General features: G+C 39.3%; 1 protein-coding gene across 1 annotated transcript in view; it reads left to right on the forward strand.

The window, feature by feature from the left end:
* Positions 1-839: 839 nt before the first annotated feature.
* LOC149302910 (uncharacterized) overlaps positions 840-16689 on the forward strand; it is a 132960-nt gene continuing 117110 nt past the window's right edge. Inside the window, exons 1-2 of the mRNA XM_089481700.1 lie at positions 840-929; positions 4390-4396. Of these exons, the coding sequence (XP_089337826.1) occupies positions 840-929; positions 4390-4396 (97 nt within the window). The remainder of the gene's footprint in view (positions 930-4389; positions 4397-16689) is intronic.

Genomic DNA, 16689 nt, shown 5'->3' on the forward strand with positions numbered 1-16689 from the left:
CATGATTCCTCAGCAAAGTGTCTTCTGCCATTATACTGTGTATTGTACTGTATATTCATTTTGATCTTATTATTTTTAAATATTTAATGGTGAATCAAGGTATGTTAACCGTTACTTATTCACCTGAAATGCCCTTTAAGGTCTATTTCACAATCCCATATGTTACTGTAGCTGCTTTCTGAACACATTGGGTATTGAAATGTCTCCCAGAAAGGCTTAAGTTCTTTGAACCTAGTCAGATGTATTCACCAAATTGAAAACTTGGTTATGTTAGTTAAAGCGAAGGGTCTGGGATGTATCCAATAAGTGTATATGGCCTGTTAGCAGCTATCTCTACACACAGCAAATCTACTATGTATTAATGCAGACTCATGGTAATTCTATGTGTTCAGTATCGACTTAAACAATGGTAACTGATACATGCTGATGTATTTCCTTTTTTTCCTGTATGTTAATTTTCTTTCTTTGCTTTTTTGGTTTTCTCTTTCTTTTTCTTCTGCCCCTTTCTCTTTACTCTCTCCTACTTTTCAGTTCACTACACCTGCAGTAAAGTGCTGCAAGAAGGGTATTTGTTATATCGGTTTGGTCTGATGCTAGAATGTAATACTATGTGTCATATTCTTCTGTGTGTACCGTCCTGTTCTTCTTGCTATGATGCTCAAGAAACGGAGAATTGAAAAAATATATTTAAACCTGTAACATCAGGAGAGAGGCAGGTGAGGGAACTTCCCAGGCCACCTAAAGCTTTCCCAATTTTGGGAGAGCGGCTTTATGCGGAAGCAGAGCTAGCCATGTGTAAGAGCTTGCCTTCAAGTAGGAGGGAAAGTGTGCATGACCAAATGCAGTTCCTCCGCCTGGAAGGTGACCCAGAGACCCAGGGAAGCAGTGCTTCACCAGGAGATTCTGGGTCAAAGCTGGAGAGTACCCAGGTATGTACATACCTGCTCAAATGCTTAGAAATAAAACACAGATAATTATTCATGTGCTTTGTAATAACAGGAAACTATGTACAGCTGTGGCCATGACATGTGGACGGTCTGTTGGTGTTATTTACGTGGTATCACTGGGACCAGTGTCATGTGCAGAACACCCCTTCTTCCTTTTCTCACATGCACTGGAAAAGTGTATGTAAATGCTGTGGGAATCCCATTAAATGACAGTGACATTTGATAGGCAGTCATATAGCCAGAGCCGGCCTTAAGTGTTCCGGCGCCCTATGCGGACTACTCCTGTGGTGCCCCCCCATCCCAAAAAAGGAAAGGAAAAAAATCTTGTCACAAAACTCCCCTTTCTCACTATCTACCACCTCTGCCCCTTCTCACTGCCTTCCCCATCTCACTGCCCCTTCTAACTGCCTCCCCCCCTGCCCCTTCTCACTGCCTTCCCCTCACCCCCTCCCCCTACTTCTCATTATCCTTACTTACCTTGTTGAGTCCTGCAGTGGGAGCGGGAGGCGTCCGTCTTCTCGCTCTGCCGCTCTTGATGTTAAATAAAGTTTAAAACAACAAAAAAAAACTGATGCTTTAATTTAAGTCCGATCGGCGCCCCTCACTCTCCGTGACTCTGTTACAGTCAGTTTACAGCTGAGCGCCGGAATATGACATCATATTTTGGTGCTCAGCATGAAACGCCGGCACCGCAACCGCAACCGCTCTGCGCCCCTGCTCGGGACTTAAATTAAAGCATCGGGGTTTTTTTGTTTTAACTTTATTTAACATCCTCCATGTTAAATAAAGTAAAAAAAAAACTTTATTTAACATGGAGGATTTAAAGTAAAAAAAAAAAAAAAGATGTTTTAATTTAAGTCCCGGGCAGGTGCCCCTGTTGCCATGGCGCCCTGTGCAGCCGCACAGGTCGCACACCCCTAAGGCAGGCCCTGCATATAGCTTTAATTAACATTAATTAATTAACCAAGTTGTTGGGACTGTTGGCAGCTGTGCACTGAAAACCTGACCAGCTAAATGTACATATAACATTTCCTTAAAGAGCATTAAAAGGTGTATTAGGAATATATTAACATTTCAATATCACTTTAAAGGTGCTATTGGATCTACTCTGGTGTGTGAATCAATTGTATAACTCAATAAAGCATTAGAAGCATTATTCCTAGTACTGATGAATGTCAGGAATACTTAATTGTCATGTGACACAAAAGCAGATACTGATAGGTTGCTGAATTAGAAACATTTTTGTGATAAACCCTATCTTTTATTTAATACAGTACATTCAAAGTGTATGACAAAACTAGAACTGACAGACAAAATACAAATCGATACATTAGGTAAAGAAGGCCCTGCTATCAAGCTTACAATTCAATGGGAATTGAATGTAAGAAGCTATGAGGTTTATAGAAAGAAAGCGAGAGAATGCCTTTGGTGAATGTGGGAGTTTTAATTCAGTGCTAACATTTATTTGCTTAATATACTGCCAAATATAATGCTTTGTATAGGAGGAATAGCACCTACAGAGTGGTGGCTGCAATTGGAATACAGAACAATGTTAAAAAGTACCTTAATAGTAGTAGTGTTAAGCAAAACAGTGACAACTAATAAGAATGATCATGTTGGCTTATTTCCTCCGTTTTATGGTATATTGCATCTGTGCGTTTTAATTATTACAACTACATTTGCTATATTTAAATAAATGGTGTGACGATGTGCAGCTGGGCGTGTGAGGAACCTGTCCAGGATTGCTCAAGACTACTGATCTCTCCTAATTTACGAGATCCAATTATATTTTATAAAATGATACACTCTTTCGTTTAAGAACTTTCTTTTGACTGGTTTGAATATGATGTGCTTAAAATACTGGGATTGAATCAGCAGCATAACCAGAAACTACAGGGCCTTGTTGCGAAAAATTGCCCTGGGGTCCCCCAACTACACCAAGCAACATGTTCACAGTGCCTCCTTTGCCCCAAACAGCTTGTGAGTGCCTTTGCCCCAAACAGTGTATCAGTGCCATTCTAACCCCCCCAAGCAGCCTGTTTGTGCTATCTTTGCCCCGAGCTTGCCAGTGCCCCCAACCACCGTATTTGTGCCATCTTTGCCACAAACAGCGGGTCTGTGCCATCATTGCCCTCAAAGAGCTTGTCTGTACCGTCATTGGCCCAAACAACTTGTCTGCGCCTTCTTTACACACAAATTACACACACTTATTCATACTCATTAACGCACCCAGACACATTCATTCTAACACACACTCACTCTACTTACACATACATGCTCACACACAATTATACATCCATTCTCACACACACAAACACTTTTTTTTGCCCTCTATTACACCTTGTATTTACCTGTTCTGATGTCCCTGATGGTTTATGTAAATCATTACACATGTCTGTGGTAGGGTGACCACAGGGTGGGGTGGCCATGTATTCCACAACACACATATTTTTCACATTTTTCTGACAACACATAAAGTACTGCCCTGCAGTGTGTGAAATGTATACCTAAGCAATTCTCTTCTATGTATTTTTAAGTTCCGTTCATTTTAATGTTTAGAGGCATAATCATGTACAATGAATCTGTTTTCATGAGCTTGTGTTGCACCTAAAAATTGAAACTGCCATGCAGAATATTTCCCCATGAAGCCCTTTTCTCTGTCCTTGCATTGTTTCTTTTTCTGCCTAGTAGGGTAGTGTGCCAGCTTCTAGATGGGAATAAGGCTGTGGAAAGCACATGCCTGCTGTAGATGAATGACTGAAGTTGGGACAGCCACCAGGAAAGTGAAAGAGCAGCATTTTTAATCATGCAGGTCATGCTAACATATAGGCATGGCTGCTCCTTTAAACTAGTGGGAGGGATTGCTTATTTTTTCATAGTTCCCCTTCAGTACTTTAGGTCCAAAGGTAATTCCAAGTTAGCAGATTGAGTTTCTGTCCCTGGGTCTTTCGCAGCCACCGCTCTTGTCTGTCTGACAAAGGGCGCATAGTTTGTGCTGTAGATTTGCTTCCTGTCAGCAGTGGATAAAACCTGGAACTTCTCTCACACACTGTCAGTCTTTCCCTGGGAGAGCTGCCAGATTGACTGTGTAAAATCTGCTCTTTAGGACTTCAGAGTCCTGGGCTGAACTGCTTGGGCCACAATTTTCCTGCCAGCCTTACCAGGCAGAACCTCTACTGTATTAGGGAGAGGCACATAATACTCCTACTCATAATTCTGTGAACTCTAGTTATTACAATGTATGAGACAAAAGTAGCTGTGCCTGACTGACACAGTGTAGCTCCTAAACCCAGCCAGGATCTGGTTTCCCCTCTCTTACCTGGACGTCGTCCCTCACCTTGTATCAGACAAGCATCAAGAGCGACTGAATCTTGACCCGAGGGACACCATGCCATTCACTTCGCTCTTAATGATGTGCCTTCTCTGCTCTTTTAACCATCAGGTCTCAGGTAAGCCTGCTAAATGTAATTTTGCTGCATAACCTCATTGTCTAGTTCTGTGATATCATCTGGTACCCATCTAAAATGAATGTATATGCTATGTTGCAGCATTGGTATACCAGCCAAAGTATACTTCAGTTTAAGTTTGTTAGCCAACAAAGGAAACCACTTTTTTTACTAGGGAGACCATTGTGCTACGTTAACTAAGGATGCTTATGATAAAAGCATATTGCTAGTTACATTAAAATCTTTGCATCTTTGGTACATTTTCATTCTAAGTATTCTAAGGAGCCATCTGGTCACTCTTCTTTTAGCATCACTAGCGAAATAGTTATTCATTTTTATTAATCATTTTGAGGCGGATGTCTATGAAACGTTAAGTAGTTATGGGGTTTATGAGATTTCGAGTTTGTTGGTTTTTCCATATTTGCATCCCTTTTTTCTATATATAGGATCAATATAAACTTCAAAAGCTTCTCTGTAACAGTCCTGGGAACTGAATAAACACTTTGCTCCAGCTGTGAAATTCATATCATTTGGCAGACCGATAACTCCTATTGGCTCATTTTTTTAAAAAAATACCTGCACTATATGGATTAAGGGCAAATGAGTTAATGGAACCTAGGAAAAATGATCATAATAACAATATTTATATTTTTTTTAACCCCTTAATGACAAAGCCCGTACATGTATGGGCTCAAAATGCATTGTTTTCAATGGGTTTAGGGACCGCCCATTGTCCTTAAGGGGTTAAAAAATCTGGCGTTTTATATTAACGCCAGAATATATTTCTATCTTCTTTTTCATGCCAACACTAATCGATTTGTTGCAGTTCATTTTCTTATTTATACATGTTAAGGAATGTTAAGACAATGTAAATTTGTGGGATTATCTTTAGAATGTGCACCGTAAGCACCATGTTCCTTTGCGAATTAGCTTGCTGAAGCAGCTGTCTTAAAAGTTGGTTAAGTAATATTTGACTGTTTCTTAAAACAGTGTGTTTATTGAGTCACACTTTTGTTAAGTTATTTCTTGGTACTTGGATTAAGTCACACACTCATGGCCTCTGCAGACTCCAGGTAGTGGTAAATTCTAGCCAAAAGGTTATTCTTAATCATTTGTGGGACTACAACCCCCAGAATTCTCAGCCAGTCACAGGCAGTGTTTTTTAGGATACCTATGACGTAAGCACAACAGCTGGAGCGCATCAACTGTACCTGTTAGTGGGCATCTGCTTATTGTGTAGCCAAGGTTAACAAGAAACATTGTTTAGGAACTGCTATGGCATTCTAGTTATTGAGAATCCATGTACACTTTAATGTAAAGATACTTGGAAAATATTATGTTTCATAACACTTTTGATTAGAGTGGAAGAAGGTTTGCTCGGACTCAGTAGCGTTGTCTTGTGTATCTGGGGGGAAGCCACCTATATTTGTAAAGGTCATTTAGCTGCCAATGTGTTGCTATCATCCAATAGGTCCAGAGATACTAGATGTATTAGAGACTATTTCAGCTGAAAGCTCTAAGGCATGCTTCTGTTTTTGTATATATTTAGCCAATTCCCTCGCTTGTCTTGAGCCCACTACAGGATCTTTTTCCTCACCTGTATTCATAGAGGGCATAGCTTACACCAAAGGTGTGGAATAATATAATGACAAAGTTTATGAAAACCCTGCGAATATGGCTGCCCACAGCAAGATGAATGTGGCAAGAAGAAGCATTTGTGTGGTGTAGATGAATATGCACAGGATATCTTCTGATGTCTGTATTATGCATATATTAAAGTTATCAATGAAGCAGACTGTGCTTGCTTTTATGATCCTTGGCTTTCAGTTGGACAAGCAATATTTCACTTAGAAACATTGCTCATTTATCTTCTTGTTGCCTACTTTCAGACTTCAGTCAAGAAACTATGTTGGTCATGCAACTCGCGCTTGCGTTCTCATACAAGCACCAAAATACAACGGTGCAGCTGGTCTGATGAATACTCTATGATGCCTGATCTCAGAAAGGACCAAGCACTCCAAAAATAACTCAGGGATATTGGAAACAAGTGAAATTCTTCGGTAAAGTGAACAATGGTTTTCAGAGAAAAAAAAACATGTACTCTCAATGTGTATCATGCACTAGTGTAGTTGACGTACTAGGAATGAAGCCTTTGGGGAGGCATTTAGGGCTTTGAAATGAGTGAGGTTACTTATTATCAAAATCAGTTTTTTCTGTGAATTGTAAGATAACAACCATTAGGGTTCTATGTAAATAATTTATTGACCTTTAATATTGCCTTACAATATAGCACACAGGCCTTGTCACTCAAAGTGTTAATAAGATATGTACAACTAGACCCCTCTCCCACTCTTCCCTCCTCTATTGTTTTCTGACCCGCACAGAGAGGTCATGGGGATTAAGGTTAAAAACACAATTTAAAGTCCTTGTGAACAGCTCCTGCAAGCTATTTTCAAAATGTACCTAATTAAAAGTACACAGAAAATATTTCCTTTTGGAACATGCTTGTTAAGTGAAAGACACTAATTAAATTGTATGATTGTTGACGGGATGTGTTTTGGCTGATCCGCTGCATTTCCAATCATTTTCCAGTGAATGAGTATAGGGAGGCAGAGAAGAGCTGTGAATAGATACAGTCAGAAAGAACAAAGTACGGTATACTTCATAACATACAGAACCTGAGAGTAAAATGCATGAAGGGCAAAGTACTGATCGAGTGGAAGAATGAGAGTGGGAAAATCAGGTTTTTCTACATTTAATAAACGAATGCCAGTGGTGCCAAGTACAACAGACAAAGAGTTTAAGACTCTCAAGCAGTTCCTTTTACAAAGCTTATATTTTATTAATCTCTCGGATATTTGTTTTAGAAAGTTGTTTAATGAAATAATCATACCATTTGCATTAAACGCTAGTTAAAAAAAGAATGCATGCTGTGCTGCGTTTTAAAACCATTACATTGAAAGTATATATTCAATAATGTATTAGATCATAGAGGCATAGATGAAATGTTAAAAGTACTTTTTTTACTGAGCTGGTAGATAAGTGGAATAGTCTGATCGCAGAAGTGGTAAAGGTTAAAGTGATATTCCAGCCGTCACTACATTACCTTACATTTATTTATATAGCAGCATTCACTAGAACTTGTTCCTCCTATTGTTTAAAATCACAAACAATAACAAACTGATACAAAAGAAGAAGCGGGTCCTGCTCTTGTGAACTTACAATGTAGTTGGTTGATGGGGAAATGAAACAGTAGGAGAGAAATGCTTGGAATGGGATGAGTTTGTTGAGTCAGGATGAGCTGTAGAGGTTGTTGGTTGTTTAGATGGCTTAGACAGGATCCTGGCTGAGACTGTTATAAGGAAAGGTTGTATGCTTCTTGTAAAAGGTTTTCAGAGTTCTTTTGAAATTTGCATATGAGGAAGAAAATCTGACAGAATGGGGAAGGGAATTCCAGAGAGGGGTTACAGAGATCCTGGATGCGGGAGAGGGAAGAGGTAATGATGAACGAAGAGGGCAGTTAGGGTGTATTTGGATAAGGGGGTAGAGATATAAGGGGGTGCAGAATTGTTAAGGGCTCTGTAGGTCAGGGTCAGGAGTTTGAATTTGACTGAAGGGTATGGGAAGCCAGTGGAGCGATTGGCACAGAGGAGCAGTAGATAAGTAACAGAGACAGAGAAAGGTTAATCTAGCTGCAGTGTGGAAGACGGATTGGAGCAGCGAAAGGCAGGAGAGGGTGAGACCAGTTAGAAGAGAGTTGCAATAATCCAAGTGGGATATCACAGGGGAGTGAATTAGTATTTTTGTCATTTCTTGTGTGAGCAATGGGCAAATTCAGAAGATGTTTTTCAGGTGAAGGCGGCAGGATTTGGTATGGCACTTGATGTGAGGGAGAGAGTTACACCAAGGCAACAAACTTGGTCAGTTGGGTGGATGGTTGAGTTGTTAACAGTGAAAGAAATTTCAGGAATTGTGGAAAGACCAGATGTTGGGATTATCATAACTTCAGTCTTGGAGATGTTGAGCTTCAAGTAATGCAATGCCATCCATAATGCAATTCCAGAAAGATAGTCGATGAGCTGCGTTAGAAGAGAGGGTGAGGATCGGGAGAGGAGATATTTTACACTAGCCCTCTCTTGCTAAAGTCCTGCAACATACAGTAAACAATACTACATGGATATGTGGTTGTCCTGATAAATAAACCCAATTAAACATTTTTAATGATTTTGAATGTGATGCTTAAGCAAGCTTTATGTTAAAATTTGCTTTTACATTGTTGTGGAAATCAAAAAATTCAGAGAACACCCAGCTTTACTAAATGTTTATTCTTGATATATACAGCTTGGGAAAAATGTAACTGCTCATGTCACATCCAACTCAATGTTCCACATCGTGATTGTATTTATTTTCTCTGAACCCCACAGTCACTACTGCTTAACAATAATAATATTCTTATGTCTTCAGGGCCGGCCGAAGACTTAACGCCGCCTGGGGCGAAGTTTAAAATGCCGCCCCCCGCCGACGCCGGGGGGGGCGGCATTATCTACCCCCCCCGGTACTTACCCTTAAACAGTCCTGCGGCGAGTCTCCCTGTGCTGCCACGGTGCCGGCTTGTAATGCTGAGCGCCGGAAATTCGCGTCACTTCCGGCGCTCTGCATTACAAGCCGGCACCGAGACCGAACAGGGAAACTCGCCGCAGAGGAGAGAGAGAGGGGCGCCGAGCGGGTAAGCGAAAATCACTCGGTGCCCCTCTCTCTCTCCTCCGCTTCAAAAAAAACAAAAAAAACCCGCAATTGCCCCAGTCGGCCCCATTGTAGGGCCGGCCCTGTATGTATTAAGACAATTGGGTCAACATTGTTGGCTTCTTTTATGGTAACCAGATGAATATCAGAAAAAATACATTCACTCCTCCCAAATGTCCCAATCTATGCTTGGCAGCCCTAATTTTAGGTCTCAGTTGCTCGGTCACAGAAATTAGTGACCTGAACCAGCGGCGAGGCATCGCTCAGTTCTACAATGTGTCTGCCTTATTCTGCTATCCACCTCCAAAGTCCTCCCAGTATTAGTGCTGGCGTTTTTATTTATTTTTGTCTGCAGGATTCATTTTTAGTCATTCACATTCAGAATAGACACTGTGCTCGCCTTTGAAAATAGCTTCGGTACAACTGGAAACTTGGCCTGGAATAACCTCACCAAGTGTTACTGCTGGATTGCTTTCTGAAAAGGAAAATAATATTTTCTAAATGCCTCTTCTCCCAGTGGGCTACCATTATGTAACACATTTGAAAGGAACATATTTTGCATATAACTGTAAAGTTAACAGTATGACACTACAAATGTTTTGAATGTTTTTAAATTGATTTTTTTAATTTTAAAAAAACTGCCGTTTCTTAAAAACATTGCCCACATTCATTTTCAAACCTTAAATCTTACTTTCAAAGCTTTTCATAACATCTCATACATATATCACATGACTCATTTCTAAATACATTCTTACCCGTTCCTCTGCTCATCCGATGATCTCCGTGTGTCCACTCATCTGATTTCTAGTTCTCATGCGTGCTTCCCCAGACTATCTTTCTACCTGCCTTGGGTCCTTCAAAAAATCCCTTAAGACCCACTTCTTTAGGGATGCCTATGAACTTGCATGTTAACACCCTTCCTCCCTCCTTCCTTTAGCTCACTTTCCCTCACCTGCCTTCAGACAATACTTATGTCTAACAAAATGATTATTTTTTAACTAGTTCGGCTGGGCCATCCTTAAAATTGGCATACACCATAACTCCTTTGAGATTGTAAGCTTCTTTGCCCTCCTTAACCTCTTTTTCTGTAAGTCAAATTGTTATGTTCTCTATTACTTTCTATGTCCTGTCTACCCACTGGACAGCGCTGCGGAATATGTTGGCGCTATACAAACCAATAAATAATTTTAATGGGACATCTTGCTTTCATCACAGTACATTCCATAGTTTATAGCTTGCTCTATGGTCACCAGGATTAGAATTCAACTCTTCCTTATCTATAAAAAAATGATAAGCAATATCTTCAGTATCTTTTCCTGTAGCTGTTGTCTACAGTAGTTACTTATTAATGTGAATAGTACTTTTGACCCTCTTGTTTGGATCTTACTTTGCTTCTCAGCCCCTTTCTCTTACATGTCCTACAATTTATCATATAATTTGTTGAGTAAATGTATTTCTTTAGAATCTATTTATTTTGTATGGGACCAAAACACAATTAAGAGTAATTATGTCCATTTCATTCATAGCACATTAGTTCACTTTCTGTGCAACATCTTTAGAAGCAGTCTCCGACATGCCCTATATTCCACACTCCAATTATATCATAATCAAGGTGGGGTGAGAGGAATTACTTGTCCAGCTAGTCAACTGTGCCAGATCTGATTCTAAACTGACTATACCAGGACTCAGCTGACACTAGATTACCCGGGATGTCTGTCATTCAGATAGGAACCTTGCCATTATCCCAGCAATGTAAAATTTGAACTGTGAGAGTGTATGGGTTGTAAATAATTTTATGTTATGCTATTTGCCAGTGTTTCTATCACAATGAACTATGAACTATTACGTTCACTCATTGTACTTTAAAGAAAAATTAAAGTCCTCCTACTCCACGTGTCTTCTTTAGAACTACATATACTATGACTCCAAGCTGTCATGAAGATGAGGTTACCATACCTATTACCACACTATGGATGCAGTCATAATAATAGGAGTGTACAGGAGGGAAATCAAACACTTCTTTTTATAGGGCAATGGCCTTTAACATATAGACATCAGCTTTATCATATTAAAGTGAGTATGCAGCGTTTCATTATATTGAAATCCTACGAAGGCCAGCTCCTCTATTACATGGAAGCAAGGCCAGTCGAATGCACCAGTATTAGAGCAGCCCAAAGCACAGTTGGTAAACACACTTCCTGATAGAAACTGTTGCCCAGTTCAATACATCCTTAATATTTACTTCAAAGGGCTACAGAAATCATAGTTTCATTACATGAAGAAATGGGGCTCATATCCCTATTTGTTTGTCTGTCTAGATGCAACATCTGAGTATACAAAAGAGTACTACAATATTAATCTTGGGGGGCATAGATCCCCACTTCACACCCAGTTCCCAGTGGCAATAAAAACTACCTTTAGGAGGTACCAAGATCTCCCTCATGTTCCCCATTTTGTGCCCAGTGGGATGAGAGGGGTTAAATGAAAGGTTAAGGTTTATAAGAAAAAATGTAATATTTAATAAAATATTTTAATACACCCTACCTAACCTCGCCCACACACACACACCCACCACCTTTAGATAGGAAACTAAAAAAAAGTGTTTTAAAAATATGTCTACCTACATATGAATGCAGAACATTTGTGACATAATATGATGATAATGTGTAGCGTTTAACATATATATGCAGTATTTATGTTTGTCTTGTGTCAGTTTCAATTTGTATCAGGGGGATCTGGACACATTTCTATGGCTAGTTTAACTTATTAGGTTTAGTTCCTAAATTACTTTGATCTTAATTGGCTGCTCAGAGGCTTGATTTGACCTGCCTAGACAGTGATCTTAAATTGAAGATGTAATTTGCTATAAGTAAGTCCAACGTTACGTTAGCTTAATGTGTATACAAGGCTGAGTAATCAGCCGTTTTAAAAGGGGCATGTTAAGGTGGGTGCTGCTGATGCATGGCACTCAGGCACCTAGTAACTGTTATGTCTGTTACATGACCCCATGGTGGTAGGACAGCAGCAGTGCGGCAGCTCACACACAGAGTCTGAGCTTCATAGAAGACAGGGCTCTGTGGGGTAATAGGGAGTTGCAGTGAATGGAGATGCAGTTTACATGTGTTAATGTATGTTGTTAGCATGGGTGTTAGTATATGGTGTTTGAGAGTGTATGGAGTTCATGTTACTGAATTGTGTTTGAGGGTGTGGGTTAGTGTATGGTGTTAGTGTGAATGTGTGTCTGCATGTGTTACAGTGTATATGTATGTCAGTGTATGGTGTTACTATGAGCGTGTGTTAGTATTTGGTGTTAACTTGCATGTGTGGGTGGGTGTTGGCATGAATGTCAGCATATGGTTAAAATGGGTGTATGATGTTAGCATGTGTAGTAAAAAAGCTGCTCCTACATTTGGCAACCTGTGTTAACCAAATACTGAAACTTAAATATTAATGTGACGGTAACAGTTTATTATGAGGAAACATAATTATACTTGTATATGTGGACAAGTTAGAAAGCTGATTGCAGAAATCCATGGAAAGGGGTGGAAAGTGCCAGCCCCCCCCCCCAAAGAAAACTAAAAATGGAAAGTAACATTTACTCTACTTGGATGATAGCATCAAACCAGTAATTAAAAGGCTATAAGACACAACAGGAAAGTCATTTGTTTTTTTCTTTTTGGAACTCCCCTTTAAGAATCATAATCATCCTAATCCTTTTTGTAATAAAATGTAAAATAAGGCAGGGCTGTAGATTTCACATTTTATGGAATTAATGATGTTCACGGGGAAATTCAACCTTCATCACCTTCAGGGAATGAAGTCTACAATTAAGTGACATGTGTAACACCTACTGAAACTTTGTAACCCAGAAGCAAACTCAGCTCAGCTGAGCTCTATTATAGAAGTCAGGAATGCCAGAAAGACTAAGAGCAGTGCTCACATAAGATGCCAGACGAGGGTCAGCCGCTGGACTAACAGCGGCTGCTGTTTAGAGCTTTTTGCAATGTAATAAAATCTGAAAGAGGGCTAGACTAGCTTTGAATGAGCACACAACTCTAAATAAGTTTGAGTGAGTCTACCCTTAGGGGCATCTGAAAGTTTGTTCCACTGCGCCATTACAGACCATAAATTTAGCACATCAAACTAGTCCAGAAATAAAACTAGTGTTCAGACCACTCTAGAATTGAAACCATAGGCTAATTTCATCTGTATGAGACAACCAAGCATATGTTATAGCCTTTTTGGTCCTTGTCAGTGGGGTGCAGATGGTATCACTCTAGATACAGTGAACAAGAAGGACCAATGTTGGATTTCCTATTACTCCTACCCTAGAGTTTTGCAAAGAATTACAAATACAAAAGAGTGTGAACCTTGCACGTGTTTATATAATAAGCACTCATCAAAGTTCTTAAACGCTATTGAACATTATTGAAACCACTTAACAGAGCACTGGAAGCCATAAAGGTTGGCAATTTAGAAGTAACTTGCAAATATTTATTTTAAGTTACTAATGTTACGTTCCAGTGTAATTCCTTATCCAGGAAGCTCCAATACAATTTAAATTCCAAAATAATGTTTAGGAAGTTAATTACCTTAAAATGTAAATACTGAATTTAAATGTAAATATATTTCAGTATATGTTTCCAGAAACAGGATATCAAGCAGACCCAAATTCTAACTTCTAATGTTCCATGAGCCATCAATATAAATATTACCCAACACAGAAAAGGATAGAGCAGACCGTTAATCACCATGCTGTGGTCTCAACTTATGGGATACAATACTGGTGTTTCACTGATGTGATTAATTGTGCATGTTCTAGTTGCAGCAGTTAATACATGCTCATTAAAGCCAAAAATATACAACAGGACAAGGTGTCAGTTGCTGTATGTGGTAGCTCCCAAGTGCCTAAGGCCAGAGCTCTTTGGTTTTTGTTAAGCAAAGTGGAGTGTAGAACGTAGTCAACTCCCTGTTCTTAAGATGTAAGCATTCTACCTGAAAAAGACCCTTCTAGCGACTAGAATGTGGACAATACAGTTACATTTTCCTCTGATTATCAAGAAAAATGACTTGACAACAAATAGATTCAGGAATGTTTGTAGATAACATTATGTAGGGATACAATAAAGTGATGAAGACCTTGGACATGAACTGAATTCTCAACAAAACCAACATCCTAACCAGGAGTGTATTCATATCACCAAAAATGTGATTTAAAAAATTGCTAAAATAAGCACCACTGAGTTTGGCTTTTCCTCTGTAATTTTCACTTAAATATCATGTGTGACTGACTTATTTTTAACATAAAGCCAGTGCCTAATTAACCATGTATTGCTTTTTTATTTCTTTTTTTCTCACTCAGATAAAAGGAAACAGCACAAAAGTATTTTGTGTGACTCTGAGCGGTTTCAAGACAGTTAGGAAAACAAAATAAATTATGCACATACACTGTTGTTAGGATCCATTGTTTGGACAGAATCAAGATTAAACATACATCCGGTGTGTATTTAAATATTATCTAATGCAAGTGTTTTCATTGTGTGCCAAACCAGGATATTGACAATAGCATTAAAAGTGTTTCTGCTGTTACAGTAAAATGTTTAGCAAAACTCCCTTAAGGATTTATCTTTACATAATATATAATTGTATTATTCTACATTCGGCCGCCTGCAGTAACATGAAACTTCCTTCAATTCCTCTATCCATACCTGGGAACTTCCCAGGCTAGGCTACCTAGAGCTTTGCCACTTGGGGAGTGGCTTTGTGAAGGGCAGGGGTAGCTATAAGTGGTGGTGGGGTTAGGAGGGGTTTTCACATGTAACCATCTCTCCTACCTACCAGGCCCGATGCCTTGGGGTCATCATTGACTCAAACCTCTCCTTCATCCCTCACATTCAGTCCCTCACCAGATCCTGCCGCTTGCACCTAAAAAACATCTCTCGCATCCGCCCATTCCTCACCCAAGAATTCACAAAACTCTGGTTCATTCACTTATCGTTTCTGGTCTTGATTACTGCGTCAGTCTTCTGGTCTCAACTCTCTCATCTGCAGTCTGTCCTAAATGCTGCTGCTTGGCTTATCTTCCTTGTACGCCGCTCCTCTTCTGCTTCCCCACTCTGTGAAATCCTCCACTGGCTCCCTATTACCTTTAGAATTAAATTGAAATAACATATAAGGCCCTCCATAACACCGCTCCTCCATACATAAAGCAATGCTCCCCTACTCGATCTTTATGTTCTTCCCATGGGCTGAGGCTCTCTTTCTCACTTATCACCTCTTCCTGTTCCATCTACATTATTTCACTTGAGCTGCCACATATCTCTGGAACCTACTTCCACTGAACCTCAGCTTTCCCCCTCCCTCCCAACATTCAAGAAACATCTCAAAACCCGCAGAGAAGCCGCACCATCTTAGCTGCCAGAACTTCCCAGTCAATTCTAGGCTTGTCATACCCCTTAAATATATGTATTGGATGAAGCGCTGCATAAATTGTTGGCAGTATATAAATAAAATATATTATTATTATTATTACTATTATTATTATGAATAACCACAGGTAATTAGATTGGAGTAAGACCTACATGTCTGGGGGAAAAAATGTGTTTACCAGCTGAAGAATGAAGAATAGTTTGTTTTCTTTGACATGTGTGTCTGTAATCTGTCTCTGGTCCAACATAATACTGTAGACCCCAAGGGACTGTCTAAAAGTGAACACCATTAAGGTCCTATGCCTACCATAAACTCACTTCCTTGTACTTAGGAAGCTTATTGAATGTTCCTATATTCTGTTAACACGACTGGAAAGACCTTGCACAGAAAAAATATGAGATTTCTTTCATTTTGGAGAATGTCCCAAATGCGGTGTTTGTATATTTTGTATTTCTAGAACATTAACAACATTATGTTAACTGGACTTTCCATATATGTAAATAAACATTTCCCTTTAGAGATGAATAACAATAATTAATAATAATATTTCTCCGCTCATAGTTACATTTCAAATAGTTACATATTTACATTTTAAATTGAGTTTGAAAAAAGGGATGTAGAGTAAGTTCAGACTTCCCACAAGAGGTTGTCATTTATTATATTATTGTGTTTGCTTTACGTAAGGCGACAAGACAAGCATATTTCCACCTGGATGAGGCATTGGAAGTATATATCTATCTTAATCTACCTACCTTCCAAGATACATTAAATACAAAAATAAAGACATAAACAATTACATACATGGTCCAGTCAAATGCTATTTGATTTGATGTCCCTTAACTCCATTCTAACCAAAAATCATTAGTAAGAGGTCCTTGCAAACAAGTACCCCGAATACCTACATTTACTGAATGATACTCTCTAAAAATGTGTCTTGTACCATTAACACCTTAAAATGAAGAAGGTTCAAATGCCCTGAAAAATTCACAGGGATGGAAATACATCATATATGTGGGGCACTATAAAAAGATCTTACACATGCATCGTATTGGGGACTTGAAGTTGCATTCTATTTTACCCCCGCTCCCATTATAGTGAGTCACCAGGGAAATAGGATGGAAGCA

The sequence above is a fragment of the Sceloporus occidentalis genome, unplaced genomic scaffold (assembly GCF_023333645.1).
Source record: "Sceloporus occidentalis isolate IW3139 unplaced genomic scaffold, rSceOcc1.0.p SCAF_16, whole genome shotgun sequence".
Taxonomy (NCBI): domain Eukaryota; kingdom Metazoa; phylum Chordata; class Lepidosauria; order Squamata; family Phrynosomatidae; genus Sceloporus; species Sceloporus occidentalis.